This window comes from Poecilia latipinna, unplaced genomic scaffold (assembly GCF_001443285.1).
Source record: "Poecilia latipinna isolate Pla-1442-1.1 unplaced genomic scaffold, P_latipinna-1.0 Scaffold326, whole genome shotgun sequence".
Taxonomy (NCBI): Eukaryota; Metazoa; Chordata; class Actinopteri; order Cyprinodontiformes; family Poeciliidae; genus Poecilia; species Poecilia latipinna.
The window spans coordinates 239,949-257,549 of NW_015112942.1; the positions used below are offsets into that span (position 1 = coordinate 239,949).

The window sequence follows — 17,601 nt, forward strand, 5'->3', positions numbered from 1 at the left end:
TAAAAAGCTGATCATCGTTGTCTGTTTAGTCTATATAAAAAGGGAAAAAAGGCATTTGAAAAGCCAAAGTGGCTTTGGCATTAATGATTACTTCTCCAAGCCATAACATGAAGGGCACAAATCAAAGCCTTGGCACTGACAGAAACACACATGTGCACGTCCTCTTCTGCACACTCGCTCGCTCGCATGCACACACATGAAACCCCTTCCTTGGACTGATTACATTTTGCAAGAAGATTTAATTAAGGAATTTTTAATGAGGCTTCTGCTGGCACTGCCAAGAACTGTTTTGATATTTGCGCTGCATAATGCATAAAATTTGTCTAAACATCTCGGCAGTTGATGCACGGGGAGGTTGCAGATAAGCCCAGATACAGTTTCAATTTCCGTGTTGGGCTTGAGAAAAAAAAAAAAGAGAGAGAGAGAGAGAGAGAAAGGAAAAGAAGAGAAGGGAGGGGAAAAATGGAAAAGGAGGGCTCATAAAAAGGGCAAATGTAGCAGCAAGATGGGAGGTAGAGGCAGGGGAGGAGGATCTTTTTAAAGCCCCGGATAATGAGCGCAGAATGTGACAAAAAAATTGGCTTTGTAAATATGTTTTCATCCAATCCCTGCAAAAAACATGGGGTGGGGGGAAAAAAGCTTCCTCATATTTTCAACTCACACTCAAGTTCGGCTCGCAAAGATGTTCCTTGATGGCGTTTAGGCGCAGTTTCTGCTCTTTAAATGCTTTCATGCAGCCACCGTTGCCTCACCACTTTGATCTGTGTAACTCTATTGTAACTGGAGATGCTCTGCAATCTCTGTATCGTGGCGATATTAATATTTAATCTGCTGCTGAATAGCAGAGGCCCATTAGGCCCCCTGACGCGGCAAGTGGGAATTGTCCAGAGGCAAAGTGATACAGCTGGGCAACGAGCAGAGGGGTGGACTGTAGTCTCCAAGGGGAAAGGTGGGGGGGCTGCGTGTGTTAATCATCGCGGATGTTCATGTATATATGTGTGTGAGGCTGCCTTTATAGACAAGACATATGTTGGCTCTTTTCTGCGCTCTGGTCGACTCTCGTTAAAAGAGCCGTCAGGCCTTCTGCTGGGGTTTTTGGAAAGAGGGCAGATTTTAAGACCCCAGGACGCCTGGGGCCCCAAGAGAGACAGAAACTCTTACAGAAAAGGTTGATAAGTGCCACTGTTATACACATGCAGGAGTGAATATCAATATATCAGAATAGCATGGAAAATGTGCGTAATTCAGTTTTTTGAGAGTGAAGCTCACGTATCACACATCATATTTTATATTACGGTTTATTTCAAGGATTTTGTTCATTTTGATTGAGCTTGACAGCTAATGAAAAATCTAAAATATATTTTATTGGTATTATTGGCATAATACCAATAAAAATTGGCTTTTCTTTTCCATACTTTTTCCTTCCTCTTAATTTTGCATTTTTACGCTTGGGTATGGATTTCTATGAAAAGTCAGCTTCAACTACTACTATCTTGTGTAGGATATAATAATATAAAACTTGAATTCAAAAATAGTTTGATATTCATTTTATTAGGAGATAAGATTTGGGGTTTTCTTACCTGCCATTACCTTAAAAAAAAGTAAATATAAATACTTGAATGATAATTGGGAATAAATATGGTGCCTCACAAATAAAATTCTGCTTCAGGACGTCTAAAATCTTTGGTTTGGCAGTGTTTAAAAAGACACAAACACCCACACTGTCAACTTAAAAGCAGTCCTGAATATGCTGTTCAATTAACTTAATGAACTCAGCAAAGTGATCTGTAAATGCAGCTCTGGGATAATCCTAACAAGGGGAAAAAAAAAAAACAGAGAGAGAGATGGAAAAAATATTACTCAGCCCCCTTTTCCCCCTCTCTCCTCGGCACTACAGCAGATGGAGTCCTTGGCAGCAGCAGAGCAAATGTTTATTTGTGTGTTTTCACTGGTAATTGGAGGATTTTAACAGTCATCATTGTCAGGCTTATAATCACCACTATAAAAGTGTCTGCTCGACAGTAAAAAGCTGCTTTTTTTAGACTAAAATTCCACGGGTTTTTTTTTTTTTTTTTTTTTGCGCTTTTGACAGGAGGGAAAACACGCACAGTCCGACCTTTTACCTTACAGGGCCAAATTGTTGTTTACCTGAGAGAACGAGGAATTGATTTGACAAGGATTTTTCACAGCAATATGAAGAATAAGAGTCCCTAATGTGTCAGCGACTGCAAAGAGAGAGAAAAAAAAAAGGTTTTAGAGTAATAAGTGTCTCTTACGGCGCCATTGGAAATAAATGAAGATAATTTGGTTGAAATTGGTGTGACAGACGGGTAATTTGTGGCAGAGTGTGGAAAGCAGCAGCCGGTTTGAAGGTGTGAGATTCGTTACTTTGAAGGTGACATCTGAAGACGAGCGAGCTACCTCTGAGAACTCAATCACCTGTGTTGTTTTTCTTTTCTTTCTTTTTTTTCTCCAATTTCTGGTAATTTTAATGATTTATCAGCAAATCGTTCTTCATTTGCTGTTGATCATTTCTGAGTCACATCTCTCCGTGTTGCCACGTTATATTCCTCTTTCCCCTCAAAGTTGGCAAACATAACATGTAATTGCTTTTATTTAAACACATAATCCTCCCGCTGTAAATATAGTGCTGCGGCTTACTGGTTATAACTTTGTTCTGTAACGTTTATTTATTAATATTTTGATCATGTTATTCTGATAGACTATGCGAGAGAGATGTAATCACCCACAAGCAGTTTAGTAGTTCGTATTTTACTGTTTTGCTGTTCTGCTCTTTATGTTACACAAACAACAAGCAAAGGATGTGGGACCTACCCACGCAAGTTGCATATGCAATTTACAAAAGCTCGTTAGTCAACAACTTCCAGCGTTTTTACGCCTTGTCCTATCTTTATCCCTATGCGCGCGCCATCATTTCTTAACACATCCTAATCCATCAAATATTTTTTCACACAGAATCGTAACTGTGACAAGAACGTCTGTGGTGAAGTTACACAGTCACATCAAAATCAAAGTAGGAGTAGGAGTCGTTGAGCATGCCCTTTAAGCTTGCTGCTGTTGCGTCTGATCTGCTTGAGGTCGAGGGTTAGGTTAGAGGCGGGGACACCGTCGCCTGTAGTTGCTAAAATGAATCACAGTGATATGGGATTTTAAGTTTTTTAACAAATATGCACTTATTATAGAGCTTTTTGAGGCCCCTGTAATCTCCCGGGGCCCCAATCCACTGTCCCTTAATGGACCAGATAGAGGCTGCACTTTTATTTGGACTGATGGTTGACCTTAGTGCTTTCTATGAATTTCTGTGTAATGGACTGTGTTGCAGTGCAACACTTTCCCTCCCCTACACGTTGCTGCACACTGTTGGTCAGCTGGCTATAGGAATGCTACTAAAAAAATCTGTTGTTTGAAAAAAAATGTCCAGACATGAAAGACATTGATGGTGTGAGACCTGATGCAACACCACTAAGAAAATGCTGCTATCACAACACAGCTTCATGGGTTTATTTTTAAAAAGCTGTTTGTACGATTTTGTTTTAGATCTTCTTGTGTAAAAAAAAAATAAAAAAATACTGTATGGTGATTTTTTTTTTGCAAGCGTAACTTATAGCGAGAATCTTGTTCTGACGCTGTGACACGGCAGCTACAGGTTCACCTGGTCCAGGCAGCAACATGGGCAACCTTGGCCAATTATAACGAGACAAAGATGACAGCGTTCCATTATTAATGTGTTTTAACATGTCCTGTGTTTTCAGGTTCTCTGGAAGCCAGCACTGTGGACACGTACACTGTGCCTACCAGTACAGAGAGCATTACCACTGCATGGACCCTGAGTGTAACTACCAGGTGAGCGTGAGTACTTTATCACTTTTTATGAGCATGACCCAAATGCAAATTTGAAAAGGCCACCCTTATTGGTTTAAAACCTGCCCAGGAGCAATAAATGGCAATGGTTTATTTTAAGACAGCAGGGGTGATTTAAAGCTAAAGGTCTGAAGGACCCAAAAATGGGATGCGGTGCTCCAAGGATAGACAAATAAGACAGGATGTGCCTTTTTTTTTTTTCCACTCGGTGGGTCACACCCAACCAAAGTTTACACAGATGAAAGGTTTGTTGGTCTAAGGCCCGCTGAACAAGCTGCGGCTGTCCAGGTTTCAGTCATTCCCAGGCAGAGCTGTTCTAATAAGGCTAAAATATCATTTTTTATCTGCTCACTTACTGTTGTTTTAATACACTGCCTCTGCCTTTAATCCAATCTCACATTTCTAATCTTTTCCTGGTTCAACAGCATGTCATGTACATGCACAGGATGGGAAAAAAACATAAAGCAGATCATAAAACAGACCTTGTTTATGCTGCAGCATATGGCCAGTGAGAGAGAGGGAACCAAGTATTGAGTTCTCTTTTTTTCCCCTAATTTTGTTTCTAAATGAAGCCATCTTTAGTTGTAATCTTCTGTCTGCTCCCGATCTAAGGAGATTACCCTCGGATAAATATTGTTTATGTTGCGATGAGCATCACAGGGCTAAGCTTTCATTTTCTGCATGAATTTTTATCCCCCCTCAGCAGCCTGACGAGACACATTCTTGGAGAACACAAAAGAAAATCATCTCATGTCGTTATTTAGAGAGTTAGTTCAGGTTATCACGGCAATTTCCACGGTCCGCTCTGCATTTCTCTGTTATTTTTGTGCTGTGTGGAAACATAGATATGCTCTGGAAGCCAGCTCTCTGGATGTCAATACACAGGAAAAAAAAATAGAGAAAAAGAAAAGGGACAGGCACGGCATGATGAGCAGACCCCCCCCTTTTTTTTTTTTTCAGAGCGATAACTCATGAAATGTTACATGACACACACTCCTGGAATATTACCCCACTGCCAGCCTGCGGGCGATTGGCTGAGTCCTAACATTCTCCTTTCATGGGCTTGTACATGAGCGAGAGTGTGCATCTTGCCACACTGGTGGGAATCCTAAAATAAATGTAGCAAGTGGCTCCCAACCTTCATCGCCACTCCACTGAAAATGAGATCTTTTTCCCAGTCAGCTCTCTCTATGGCCTATTTTGGACGGCTTGACGGATCGAATGTACCCTGACCGCGGCTCAACTCGTCTTCCGGTCATCAGCCGTCATCGCACGGCAGGGGAAAATGAAAAAAAAAAAAGCGCACGCACAGTACACGAAATCAGGATTTTTGATCCAAAAAAAAAAAAAAAAAAAAAAGGGTGGTGGTGGAATTAAAGAAGTGACGGAGCGTTCATCAGTTAGATTAAAACTCCTAATGAAGTGTGCACTGCGACGGAGTCAGACATCTCAGAAACATACAGTGGGAAACAGTCCAAGTGTGATAAACGAACAGCTGTGTGAGATCTTAGGTTTTTAAGAGGAACACATGACACAAAGCAATTACCCTACTTTGTGCAGCAATTAGTTTCTTTTTAGTATAGTTCTGTTCTGTTGTTTTTTCCCCCCCTCAACTGCAGATAGATATGGATTAAAGACAGAATTGTCTCATTGATTTAAGCTTCTCCTGTTACAGTTTCTTTAGCATCAGCTTAAACCCAATTACAGCAGATTTGGTTCCTGCAGGTCTCTGCGGAGTGATTCTTTTTTCCCCCCCTTCTGTTTCCCCCTTCCTGACTCCTGGATGTGGGAAACATTTTTATTTATATATTTGTAATTTTAGAGGGCAGGTCCCTAAGCATATTCATTCATCATTACAGCTGAAACCTGCACCAACCGAAAGAGAGAAAAAAAAAAGAAAAAGAAAAAGGCAAGCGTGGTGCTTTAATTAAAAACGGAATCATATCTCAGTGAATTAAAAGGGAAAATGTTTTTTTTTTCTTTTTGGTTCACTTGTTTGTTTGTTTCTGTTGTCTGCTGTTTCTCCCCTGTGAACGTCTGAAACACCGTCTGCATGGAACATAATTTCCTCCAGTGCAAAAAAAAAAAAAATCACCAAAAAAAAAAAAAAACAAACAACAGCACAAGAACTGTGATCTTGCATGTCAATTGATTCATCTTAATTTGTAAATAGAATGCATTTTGTTAGACGACAGAAAAAAAAGAAAAGAAAAACGGAGAGAGAAAGGCTTTGTTGAAGAGAATATTTGGTGCTTTCCAAGAGCCTTCAGGGCTCATTTTGCAGAGTAAATCAATAAGCACAGAGACTGTCATCTTTAAAGAAATCCTGATCCTCTTCCCTAACAGCGTGCACATCCCGCCCCGGCTGCCAACTGGCTTCTGCATGCTGCAGCTGCTGCCTTCACAGAGCTAAAGTGACTTGTTGCTGATTCTGTGACCGGTTTAAATAAATGCCAACCTGTTGCTGTTTATCCCTCCTCCTCCTCCTTCTCCTCGTCCCCCTCCCCTCCCTTTTCCCTTACCCTTTTGCAGAGGTTTACCAGTAAGCAGGATGTAATCAGGCACTACAACATGCACAAGAAGCGGGACAACTCCCTGCAGCATGGCTTCATGCGCTTCAGCCCCCTGGACGACTGCAGCGTCTACTACCATGGCTGCCACCTCAACGGAAAAAGCACCCATTACCACTGCATGCAGGTACACTGCAGCTCCCCCTCACCCACCTACACACACGGCCACAAACATGTAGGGTCGGCATGACTTAAAGCACACAACGTACACAGATGTGCACTAAAAAAAAAATAATAATAAAAAACATCCCGCAACCTTGGTTCAACGTGCTTCAGCATGAATAACATGCAAATAACTCGCTGCTGCAAAAAAATCCAAAATATGCGATTAATGTCAGGTTAATCTGCAACAAGCAGATTAGGATTGAAATGTTTAACATTTATTAAACCCAATTTTCAGTTTTAAAAAGTCTGCTTTATAGTAGGTTATTTAAAGTACACATTTACAAATTGGGAAAACCCCTTGTAGGTTTTCCCAATTTTTTTTTTTTTTTTTTTTTACACATTTTACTTCCTGATTACAGCAGAGAGTCTTTTGAATTCTCTACCAGCTATGTACATGTAGAATAAATAAATCTGTTTGGATGTACGTGATTTCACTGCAGGGCCTCCGGACGTTTGTAATAAATTTCTTGTTGACGGTTCGTCCTACCTGAGCTGTGCGTCTTTGTAGCTCCTCTAGAGTTACCATGTGACTCTTTGCGGCTTGATTAAAATATCAAGGTGCAAGTTAGTGAATTACGGTTGATTTTGTTATACTGAGATAATATTTCCTATATGATTTCTGAAAACAAATGGTTGGACTGGGTTGTTTTAGGGGAGTTGGTGGCCTTATACTTTTCAGCTTTTTTATTTGCAAAAATAAATAATTTTCCTTCCACTCCACAATTATGCACTACTTTGCAACGGTCTGTCACATCAAAAGTGAATAAAATAGATGAACGTTTGTGGCTGCAGCGTGAGAAAGTGTGAAAAAGGTCAAAGGGTATTATTACTTTGCAAGGCGCTGTGGTTAGGCTTTCATTGCTTCTTCCATCAACTTTTTCTCAGCCATTCATCCGTCAGCGTGATTTTTTTTTTTTTCCTAAGGGAATTAAGATCTAAGCGCTTTAACTGAGTATCTACCACCAGCTTTTTGACAAAGAGTAGTGTCAATTACTGAAATTTGGCTTAGAAACAGTCGATATCCTGTATGGAGGTGACTATATACTGTCGGTGTATTGTTGTGGAAAGCCAAAAATCACCAGCTTAGACAGTTATATTTAACTTGCTTCATCTATGCAGTAGAATAAATATTTTTTGTAGATCACATAGATCGTAAATGATTAAAAAAATTATATTAAAATGCACGAAAACCTTAATTGTAGAATATTTACAGTAAAGAAGGACTCTACAGTTTCATAAGAGATAAAGCTTCCCCAGAGTAGAAATGCACACACACACACACACACACACACACAAACCAAAAAATATTGATATAGTATATATTTGAGTAAATGCAATGAAAATGAGTCAGATTCTGTTGGCTCTGACTCATGGATTTACAGTTCTGTCTTTGAACAGTAGCCTGGGAAAAAAAGAAAAGAAAAAATCCAGAAACCAAATCAAAACGAAGAAATTAGAGCAAGTGAATAGATGTGAAGCTTCGGCGTGTTTCTGTTCTCCTCACTCTCTCACTCCTTAATTGGCATGGATAAAATTTCCCTAAGGTGTTTATATAAACTACACATTTTTCATCTTTTAGTACCAAGCGGCCTGTTGAGGATTATTCCCCTCCTTCTGGATTTGTTTAATTTTTGTTTCATCTGCTTATTTTCAAAGTGTCACTGCAGCAGGGCAGCCCAGGATGGCTCCACACATATATATATACTTTTTTTTTTCTTTTTATACCTCTCCGACGGCGTAATTGTTATTAGGATATTTCAGCCGTTGTTTTAACAGTCGCTGAGAACCTGCAGATGTTGGCATCGGCTGCTCTGATTTAAGAGGCGGGGAGGGGAAAAAGAAGAAAGAAGCAGAGTGGCGTTTTTTTCATTGTTTGACTCGATATGGAGAAGTTGCCACTGATGATATACAATCGTTCCTTTTAAATTCAAACATTACCTCGTTTTTTCCCTCTTTGTTGCCTGTAAGGAGTCGTTTGTTTCCAGAATATTTTTAAACTAAAGATCAAGACAGTCATCTTACTCCTGTGGTTTCCTTCTGCACCCCCCCACCTCCTCCTCCTCGCCCCACTACCTCTCTAAACCTTTTTCTTTTTTTCTTTTTTTTCTCTCAGTGTTACTGTAAGCTCGTAGCATCTCCACCATCACGTTCCAAATCTGAATTTCATTTTCTAAAAGGCAGCTTCTGCCAGGAAGGTACTGTAGTTTCACAAGCCTGCGGTGACCACCAACTCTTTCAGTTACTACCTTTTTCTTTCCAATTGTTACAAAGATGACAAAGATTGTTTCCCATTCAAAGGGTTAATCTGAAACCGGTGACGCTCACATGTGCATCACCACAAATTAAAAGTTGAATGTGAGAAAACAGCCCTCTTCCACTCATTTCTAGGCCACTAGCATTTTCTTAACCACAGTGCGCTACCTCTTCTGTACCCCGTACTGTATATCAGATATCTTTAAAGTACCGCACTTCAAGAAGCTACCTGTTTTTTTTCTCTTCTTCAGACCTTTCCTCGCAAACCGAAACTCTGATGCGTGCTGTCGGCCCAGATCTCGTTTTCCATCACCTTCCTTTCTCTCGGTCTCTCTCTCTCTCTCTCTCTCTCCTCTGTAGGTGGGGTGCAGCAAGGTGTACACCAGCACCTCAGATGTCATGACCCATGAAAACTTCCACAAGAAGAACGCCCAGCTGATCAACGACGGCTTCCAGAGGTTCCGCGCCACCGAGGACTGCGGCACCGTCGGCTGCCAGTTCTACGGCCAGAAGACCACGCACTTCCACTGCAGGTGATGCACGTGGTCAACGATGCGAGCACGAAGCGTTTACACGCTAAACAGAAAAGGTCAAATGCATTCTGGCAGATTTAGGTCTGAAGGTAGCTTTTAGTTTCACGAGCTGCGTTTCTTTTAACTGGAAGTCATATATCCAGCCGCGGCCCTAACTTAAAATTTGTGGAGGGAGCAAAAAGCAAAAAAGATTAGGGTGATGGCAAGGAGGCCTGACAAACTCAACGAGTAGGAGCTCATCACCAACGAGAAATGGTCTAAACAGCAGCGGAGAGCCACAAAAAGCTGCTCTTCATTTATAAGAAGGGTTTGATTGCTCTAAGTCTAATAAAGACTTTTACGCTGAATATTAAGAAGGGCATAAATAATTTTCAGCTTCTCATTTTTGAAAGAATAATAAAAATAATCACTGATTTATACTAAGCTTCTTGTATATCATTTTATCATCTTGAGCAATGCCTGTCTTATTTCCTTTTAGAAACAAACTTCTTGGTTGGATGAAAGAGAGAACATCTTTAGATCTGTATCTGTGAGATGTAAGAATAACTTGGATTTAATATACATCATCTGGTCATATAAATAAAGTTGTGAAATCCTCAAATTTTATTTCAGAACACTAATACAAAAAAATCAAACCATGCCATCATGGCATAAGTTTTTTAGAGTGATATTTAAATATTCTTAATCTTTAAACATCAAACTTTTGTTTTTTAAGAGTATTTATTCATATTGGCAATAGAAATGCTGGTGAAAACCATCCCCATGAAAACCATCTGATGCTACGCCATGTTTGATGTTGAGGTTGAATATTTTGCATTTAGGCTAAAAGGTTTAATTTAAATCTGGTAAAATAGCATCAAGCTCTTAAACAATGCAGAAACTATAGCCGAACATTTAAGGAGTTATATGGCAATTAATTAATCTCAGTAAGAAATGTGTTACTTGAACATAAGCATTCCCACACCATGATGCTGCCACCACCGTGTTATTGTGTGGAAATGGAGGGTTCAGGCTGAGTTGCTCATAGAAAAAGTTCAACTGGTTGCACTGGATTTTACTTATGACATCCTGCACTTTTCTGACACTTATTGGTAGCGAACCAAAGTGAAATCCCAACCAAATGCATTGAAGCTAGCTGCTTTAACAGGAACAGGGTCATTTTCAATTCCTTTTTAGGCAGTTATGTAACACATTCCCATTAATTATTTGCACAGGCGTCCGGGATGCACGTTCACTTTCAAGAACAAGTGCGACATCGAGAAGCACAAGAGCTACCACATCAAGGACGACGCGTACGCCAAGGACGGCTTCAAGAAGTTCTACAAGTACGAGGAATGCAAGTACGAGGGCTGCGTGTACAGCAAAGCAACCAACCACTTCCACTGCATCCGCTCCGGCTGCGGCTTCACCTTCACCTCCACCAGCCAGATGACCTCCCACAAGCGCAAGCACGAGAGGCGGCACATCCGCTCCTCCGGCGTCATGGGCCTCTCCTCCACCTTCCTGGCCCCAAAGGATGAGCCGGAAGAGTCCAGCAACGACGACTTGATGGACTTCTCGGCCATCAGCAGCAAGAACTCCAGCCTGAGTGCCTCGCCCACCACCCAACAGTCCGCCACCGCGCCGCACTTGTTGAGCACGCCCACCACCGCCACCGCCTCCTCGATGTCGGGCCACAACCTCAAGCCCACCCAGTCGCTGCCCGGCGCGGGCCAGCGCATGTCGACCCTGCTGACTCAGAATCTGCCCAGCAACATGCCGGTAGCGCTCGCGCTTTCAAACAGCGCCCTGGCCTCCTCCAACCCATTCTTCCCGCTTCTGCCCAGGCTGCCTCTACAGCCTCCCCCGACGGCCGCCGGCCTGATAACGGCCACGTCTTCTGGAGCCCACTCCATGCCGACCGACTCTCTGACCCAGGGCGGCTCCTCCATGGGGGGGGATGCAGCCATGGCACCCACTCCAACGTCCTTTGCCAGCTCTTCCATTATGGAGAAGATCTCTGCAAGCAAGGGTCTGATATCACCCATGATGGCCAGATTGGCGGCGGCTGCCTTGAAACCGTTAAACAACACAGACACAGGTAGGTCGCTTTAAACTGACAACTGCCTTACAGTAGATCAGAATATGATCCAAATGTCAATTTACTTTAGTAAAACAGCGAATCTCATAGATTTTTAGGGGGATATATTTTAGACAGCTATATCTTTTCATTTTGAGTGTTTTAAGTTAAAGTTAAAAAAGTCAAATAATGTTAGAAGGATGCTGCTAAAGAAGCTTGCTTTTCAGAATGCTGCAAGCAAGTTAATGGAAAACTGAGTGAAAGAAGAAAGTTTGGTTTAAAAGGTGCACTAACCACAGGGATAGCTAGAGTCTGCAGACTGTTGCTCAGTGGTTTCTGTACTGTTTTTCAGATCTGATAAGAAGCAAACTTGTATTTTCATTCTTAAATCAAGGTTCCAAAGTCTATCAGAAATGAAGAGTCGCACAATCCACATTGCTTGAAGTCTTTGAACGAATTGCTCTAAAATCTTCTGGTAGTTCAGATAGAACTACCAGGATCCTGCATGTCTTGAACCACCTACTCCAGCTTGTGAATTTCCCAAAAACGCTTAAATTGGGTTTTCTTTACAAGCCTCTGGTTGTCCCTGGTGCCTGTGCGTCTTTTCTTTAGCTACACTTTTTCCTTCCACCAAGCTTCCCATACATATGCTTGGATTCAGCGCTCTTTGAACAGCCATCTTCTTCATCAGTGATTGGTTGTGGTCCATCCTCCTTGTAAAGGGTATCTCCTGGACAACTGTAATGCCAATTGATTGTGTCAGCCACAACCTCACATTTCCTGATTGGAAACCCTTCCATGTTGGTTTCTGAGAAAGTGAACGTTCTTTGACAATTTTTGAAAGTAATGCTTTAAAAATCTATTTTATCATTAGAAATATTCTAACTTATTGAGATAAGGCTTAGATGAACCATTACTGGTCATAAAATTACCCTAAAGAAGGGGAAATTTCTCAGAAATCACACAAGTCAAAGGTCAAGCACTGTGTGTTGGCTTATACATCAGTGCTAACAGATTACTGTTGTGCGTTTCTGCTTTTGTACTTGGTGACAAAAGCATCTCCTTCCTGAGTGTGGACAGAGCAGTCAGAGTGCACTCAGAGGTCAACTCTATAACCATCCCCAAAACAGAGGGAAAAGCCAGGAGAGTCTGTGCTTTCAGGCTTAAAGGGACAAACCAGAGGCACGGTGCTCTGCTCTGGCTCTGTTATTGTGTTGATCGCTTGTTAGATACCCACAATCCATTTGGAGATAAATGCGCTGACAGGGGGAGAGTAGAGCCTGTAAAAGTCTCTTATGATATTCAGAGTGGGGGGCTCATGGGGCTTGTGTTGAACATGTTTCCTCATCATTGGCCTCTTATCTCTGTCTGCGCTCGTTCCAAGCAAATGGAGGTGGAATGAAATTAAGTTGAAAAATTGCCAGAAAAAAAAAAAAAAGATTTTCATGCGCAAACTGATAAAAAAAAAAGAAGTGAAATCACTGAGGTAGAAATGACTCAAGGCAGCAGAGCGAGGAAACAGGCTCCGATACAAGGAAGACGCTCATCAACAAAGACTTTCTGAATTTCTAGAAACCTCCGGTTTTGACGAAAACATGTCAGAGTCTTCTTAGCATAATTCAAATAAGTTTTGGAGGTAATTGGCTTGTCTGTGTTTATCATATTGCTCCAAAACAAAGCCCCTTTCGAAAATGAAAATAAAGCGTTTAATTCTGATAATGCACTGCGGAGCGTGGCGCCGCATTCATTTAGAGCGGGTTCTCGGTCTGAAGCAGGTGGGGGGCGGATTTTAAACGGGGGGTCGCTCCGGATGTTGGTGGAAGTGGGGAAGGATTATAATTCCTGCTGGTGTTCCCAGAGCAGGACGGGCCCAGAGAGAGAGAGAGAAAGAGAGAGAGAGAGAGAGAGAGCCAGGGGCAGCTGCTCTGAGCTGAGCCCAGCCTGTCAGGCTCAGCTCCACCTTTTGGGCTTCCAGCAGGTAGCAGCAAACTCTGCTGGGGGGTGGGAGGCACCTGCTGAGGGTAGGGCCTCCACAGATGGTCCCTTCTCATTTCAGACACACCGCTACAGCTCAGATCTGTTCTTTCAAATACCCCCTCCTCCAAACTCCACCCTACACACACGCACACACACCACCACCACATTCTCAATCACAAACATTTTTTTGTAAAAAAAAAAAAAAAAAAAAATGTTGGTGCGTCGCAAAATGGAGGGGTAGCTGTGGTTTTGTTTCTCATATTTGCTTCAGAAAATGTGTGAACAGGACATTTGGGGCTAAAATGAGGAGGAAGTGGTTTGTGCTTCTCTGTCAAAAAGGTGTGAGAGAAGTCATTGCGTCGAGGCTATTTTTCACAGTGTTTATTTTCTCATCTGGCTGTGAAACTTTGCCTCTTTTTTGCGGTAAATTGAGCCTCTTTTCCTGTTTCTGCATTCAGTATTTCTTCTTCTTTTTTTAATTAATGTTCCACTCTAATTTACCCCTAAGTGTTTTTTTTTTTGTTTTTTTTTTTCCCAGTGATTCGAGCATCTGAAGGGTTTACTAATTAGACGCACAGTACAAATGATCTTTCACAAGCTCTGTATCTTATCCGGAGTAATTACATGGTGTACATTATTCCTGGATAATTTCCAGAAAGAAGCTGCTTTGAGTCAAACTCATTTGTTCTCCCTCCTTGGGAAGTGAATAGAAGAAAAATAATAATAATAATAATAATAATGATTTCATGAAGTGCATCCAAGTCTGTTTCTCTCTCTCTATTTAAAAGTCAACTTATCATCTGATTTATTGAAGTATTATTTTACAGAGCCTGTAGATCATATGGAGATCATGCAGTTAGTGGCTCTTCTTGATGGAATATGCTCCCGCTTTGTCTCCCAGTTGATTTAATTGTCAATGACAAGGCAGGATTCGTCTGGCTAGTTAATTTTGGGCATTCTCTCGTCAAGTTGAGGGTTTGGGAGGGGGAGGCGAAGGGATGGGAGGGCTGGATGTGGACTCTGGTAAGCATTTGGTGACCTCAAACCAGAAGCATTATTGTCTGACTGCTGTTTTCCCTCTAAGCCACACCGCTCCCTACAACCCCTCCAACCTCAACCATTGTCAAACTGAACTGACACTGACACTGACACTTCCCCATCTCCTAGCTTTCAGCTGACAAGGCCCAAGACTGGCTTTTCCACTCCTATTCGGTCTGATATGTCTCTGGGTCATCTTTTAGCAGGAGGAAACTCTCCTTGTTTTTTTTTTGTTTTTGTTTTTTTTGTTCCCTCATCATAGGCTGGGCTCGTCCCATTTTTCTTTTTTTCTTTTAAAAAGGAGCGGGTCCTGACCAGGGCATACACTTGGATGCCCATGACCTTGCCTGTCACTATCCCTGATTCCTCAACACCAGAAAATGGCTGCTGGTGCACTCCAGCTTCAGTGTCCTAGAGGTTAACCCAGGGGTGCCTCACCTCCCACATATATTTTTTAAGACAAACCTCCACTTCTTGTCAGCCAGAGGCTCGGCTTTCTGTGTGTAGCCTGAGGACAAATTAATATTTCAGTCCCCCGGGATCGGGAGGGGGACCAGAATTCACCTTCCTGTCAGCGTTTCTACCTCAGGTCATCCCCTGCTGTTTATTTATTGCAATTCCACTCCGCTGTCCGCTGAATACCTATTTGGCAGAGACGGTGATAGAGAGGTCACAATATTTGAACCAATCTGATTGGCTGTCAGCTCCAATCTGACCGACATGGCGCCCCTGTTCCTCGTGGGTATGCTTGGTGGCGTTGGCCACCGTCCGTTGTCAGGCCAACGTGAAAGCCGGAGAAAGTGGGAATGGAGGAGGAGGAGGAGGTGGATATGGAGGAGGAGGGGCGGGTGGCCAATCTGAGACTGCCACTTTCCCTCAGCATTAGCATCTCACTTAATGACCAGTTAAGAGGCAGCCTGGCAAATGAGTTGTGACAAGTGCTGCAGAAAAAGGAGTCTTTTTCCCTCATATCTCCCGCCTCTCAATCACCGTTTAAAAGGCTTGACGGCCTGACATAATTTCGCAATAATTATCACTCGGAGTATTCTTCTCGGGCCAGGACAGAAGTCAGATTGGATCTTGTCACAGCGTAATAATGCTGACCAACAATAACTTTGTTGTCTCTTCTCTCCTCTGCCTCGTCTTTGGCTTGATTCCTCAGGGAGTGGGCAGCCAGGCTCCGCCAGCCAGTTTAATCTGGTTCAAGTGAAGCAGGAGCCTGTGGACGGTAGCGCCGGCGCTCCACAAGATTCCCAACAGGAGCACAGCCTGGACCTGAGCAAGAAAGACCACAGGTATACAGACGCTGCAAACAAATATACACACACACACACACACACACACACACACACAAATATATATATAATGTAATGCTTATTGTAATGGTTACAATTTTTCCTCAAGAATCATTTGAAAAGAGAATCACAGACCTGAAAGTATGGAGTTGGTACTATAAACTGTCACCTTCTCACCTTTGTGAGAAGGTGACTAAAAATCACCGAAAAATCAGATGCATCTTTGTTTATCTCTACTTTAAATATTATTTCTCCCCCCCAATTCAAACCCTTCTATGTAAGTCAATTCATTTTCATCAAATTGATTGATCAGTGATAAATCAACTCCTGTTTATCAATAACCCTCCACCCTGCACCATGTTTCTCAGGCAGACAGCATTTTTCTTCTTCATTATACTTGCGCACCTCCTATGATAAATAGTAATATTTACTATTCTCATGCAAATCTTGACTAAACATTGTTCATTTTCCTTGTTTCAGTAATGAATCAAATGGACACCCTGTACCGGGGAATACATCTCTTTTATCCTCGCTTATGAATAAGGTAAGATCCATCCATCAAACGCCTTTCATCCCAAGACAAATTAGCGGGACACGGAGGGGCCTGTTTGTTTTTTAATGTTTCACCGCTAATAAGATGAGTTTGTATCATTTAAATTTTCCAGCCATTTTTCATACGTTGTAATTTTCGCTGCACCTCTCACAAATTAATATAATGAAGCAGTAGCTCGGTGCCATGCCAGATATATAGAGATGTTTGTTTTTTGATGAGCTGTTCTGAACTTGCCTTCCATTTTTTTTCTCCCCTCCCTTTATACTTTAACTTCCCCGCCTCACTCTGCATTTATTTATAGAGTTTATAAATTATTTGATTAAAAAGTCAAGGGAGTAAAAGAAAAAAAAAACAAGAAGGCGCTGCCCTCATTTTTTAACAAGTCTAAATGTGAGCGTATGGAAATTTAAATGTTTGTGTGAAGATTAAAATGGACACGGTTTTTGCTATAAATCTTATCTGACTGATATAAATGCGCTGGGTGGTTTCCATCACATTGATGATGTAATGGCAGATTAGTCTCACTTTTTTTTTTTTCTTCCTCTTCTCTCAACAACTGATGAAGACCTCCTCCCTCTTACTGTATGCTTCCCTTCCTCAAACACTCGTCTTCTAAATCTTCTTCTCAGACAGCTTAACTTCAGGCTTACAGTCAGTAAACACAAACAGCGGAGTCGGAGTTGTCTAACAGCTCCACTGTTGTTGTGTCAGACTTCTGGGGTTTTGATTCGAACCACCACATCACATGAAAAGGTTAACAGATGCCCCCGGGGAACACTTAGCAAATACGCCTGGCCCTAACTCAAGCAAGCAAGAAACAGGGGGGAAAAAAAAAAAAAAAAGCCTGCCTGTTTGTAATCCTGGCTGCTCTCTTTGGCTTTGCCAAATTTCGGGTGTATTTGTCGGCTCGTTTTCACGCTCTCGCTAACATATGCGAGCGCTGCGCTCGCGGATGCTCTGCCAAACCGAGGCGGCTGGCAGCTCATTCGCCCTGTGTGTTTCTGTAGATGTCCCAGGTGAACCCTGCCCTCTTCAACGCCATGAACCTGAAAACCGAGCTGGAGGGAGGCCAGGTCCACGACACCTCTGAGGCAGCTCAGTACCTGCACAGAGTGCTGAAGAGGCCAGAAAACACCACTGAGGTCTGGAAGACATACCTCCGCAGGTAAAGCAAACAAAAAAAAAAAAAAAAAAAAAAAAAAAAAACTTTTTTTCCTTGGAAAAAAAAAAAAAAAATTTCCCCCCCCCCGGGGAACAAAAAAAAGGTTTTTTAAAA

At 42.0% G+C, this 17,601-nt stretch overlaps 1 protein-coding gene across 6 annotated transcripts in view; it reads left to right on the forward strand.

Moving 5' to 3' along the window:
* The window catches only part of casz1 (castor zinc finger 1), a 101,893-nt gene that overhangs the window by 68,190 nt on the left and 16,102 nt on the right, over nt 1-17,601 (forward strand). For 4 of the 6 annotated variants that reach the window (XM_015035155.1, XM_015035154.1, XM_015035152.1 and 1 more), the window contains 7 exons: nt 3,774-3,870; nt 6,415-6,579; nt 9,231-9,403; nt 10,618-11,483; nt 15,640-15,772; nt 16,253-16,316; nt 17,333-17,490. In XM_015035155.1, the coding sequence (XP_014890641.1) occupies nt 3,774-3,870; nt 6,415-6,579; nt 9,231-9,403; nt 10,618-11,483; nt 15,640-15,772; nt 16,253-16,316; nt 17,333-17,490 (1,656 nt within the window). The remainder of the gene's footprint in view (nt 1-3,773; nt 3,871-6,414; nt 6,580-9,230; nt 9,404-10,617; nt 11,484-15,639; nt 15,773-16,252; nt 16,317-17,332; nt 17,491-17,601) is intronic. The other 2 variants (XM_015035153.1, XM_015035157.1) reach the window with 1 other exon arrangement.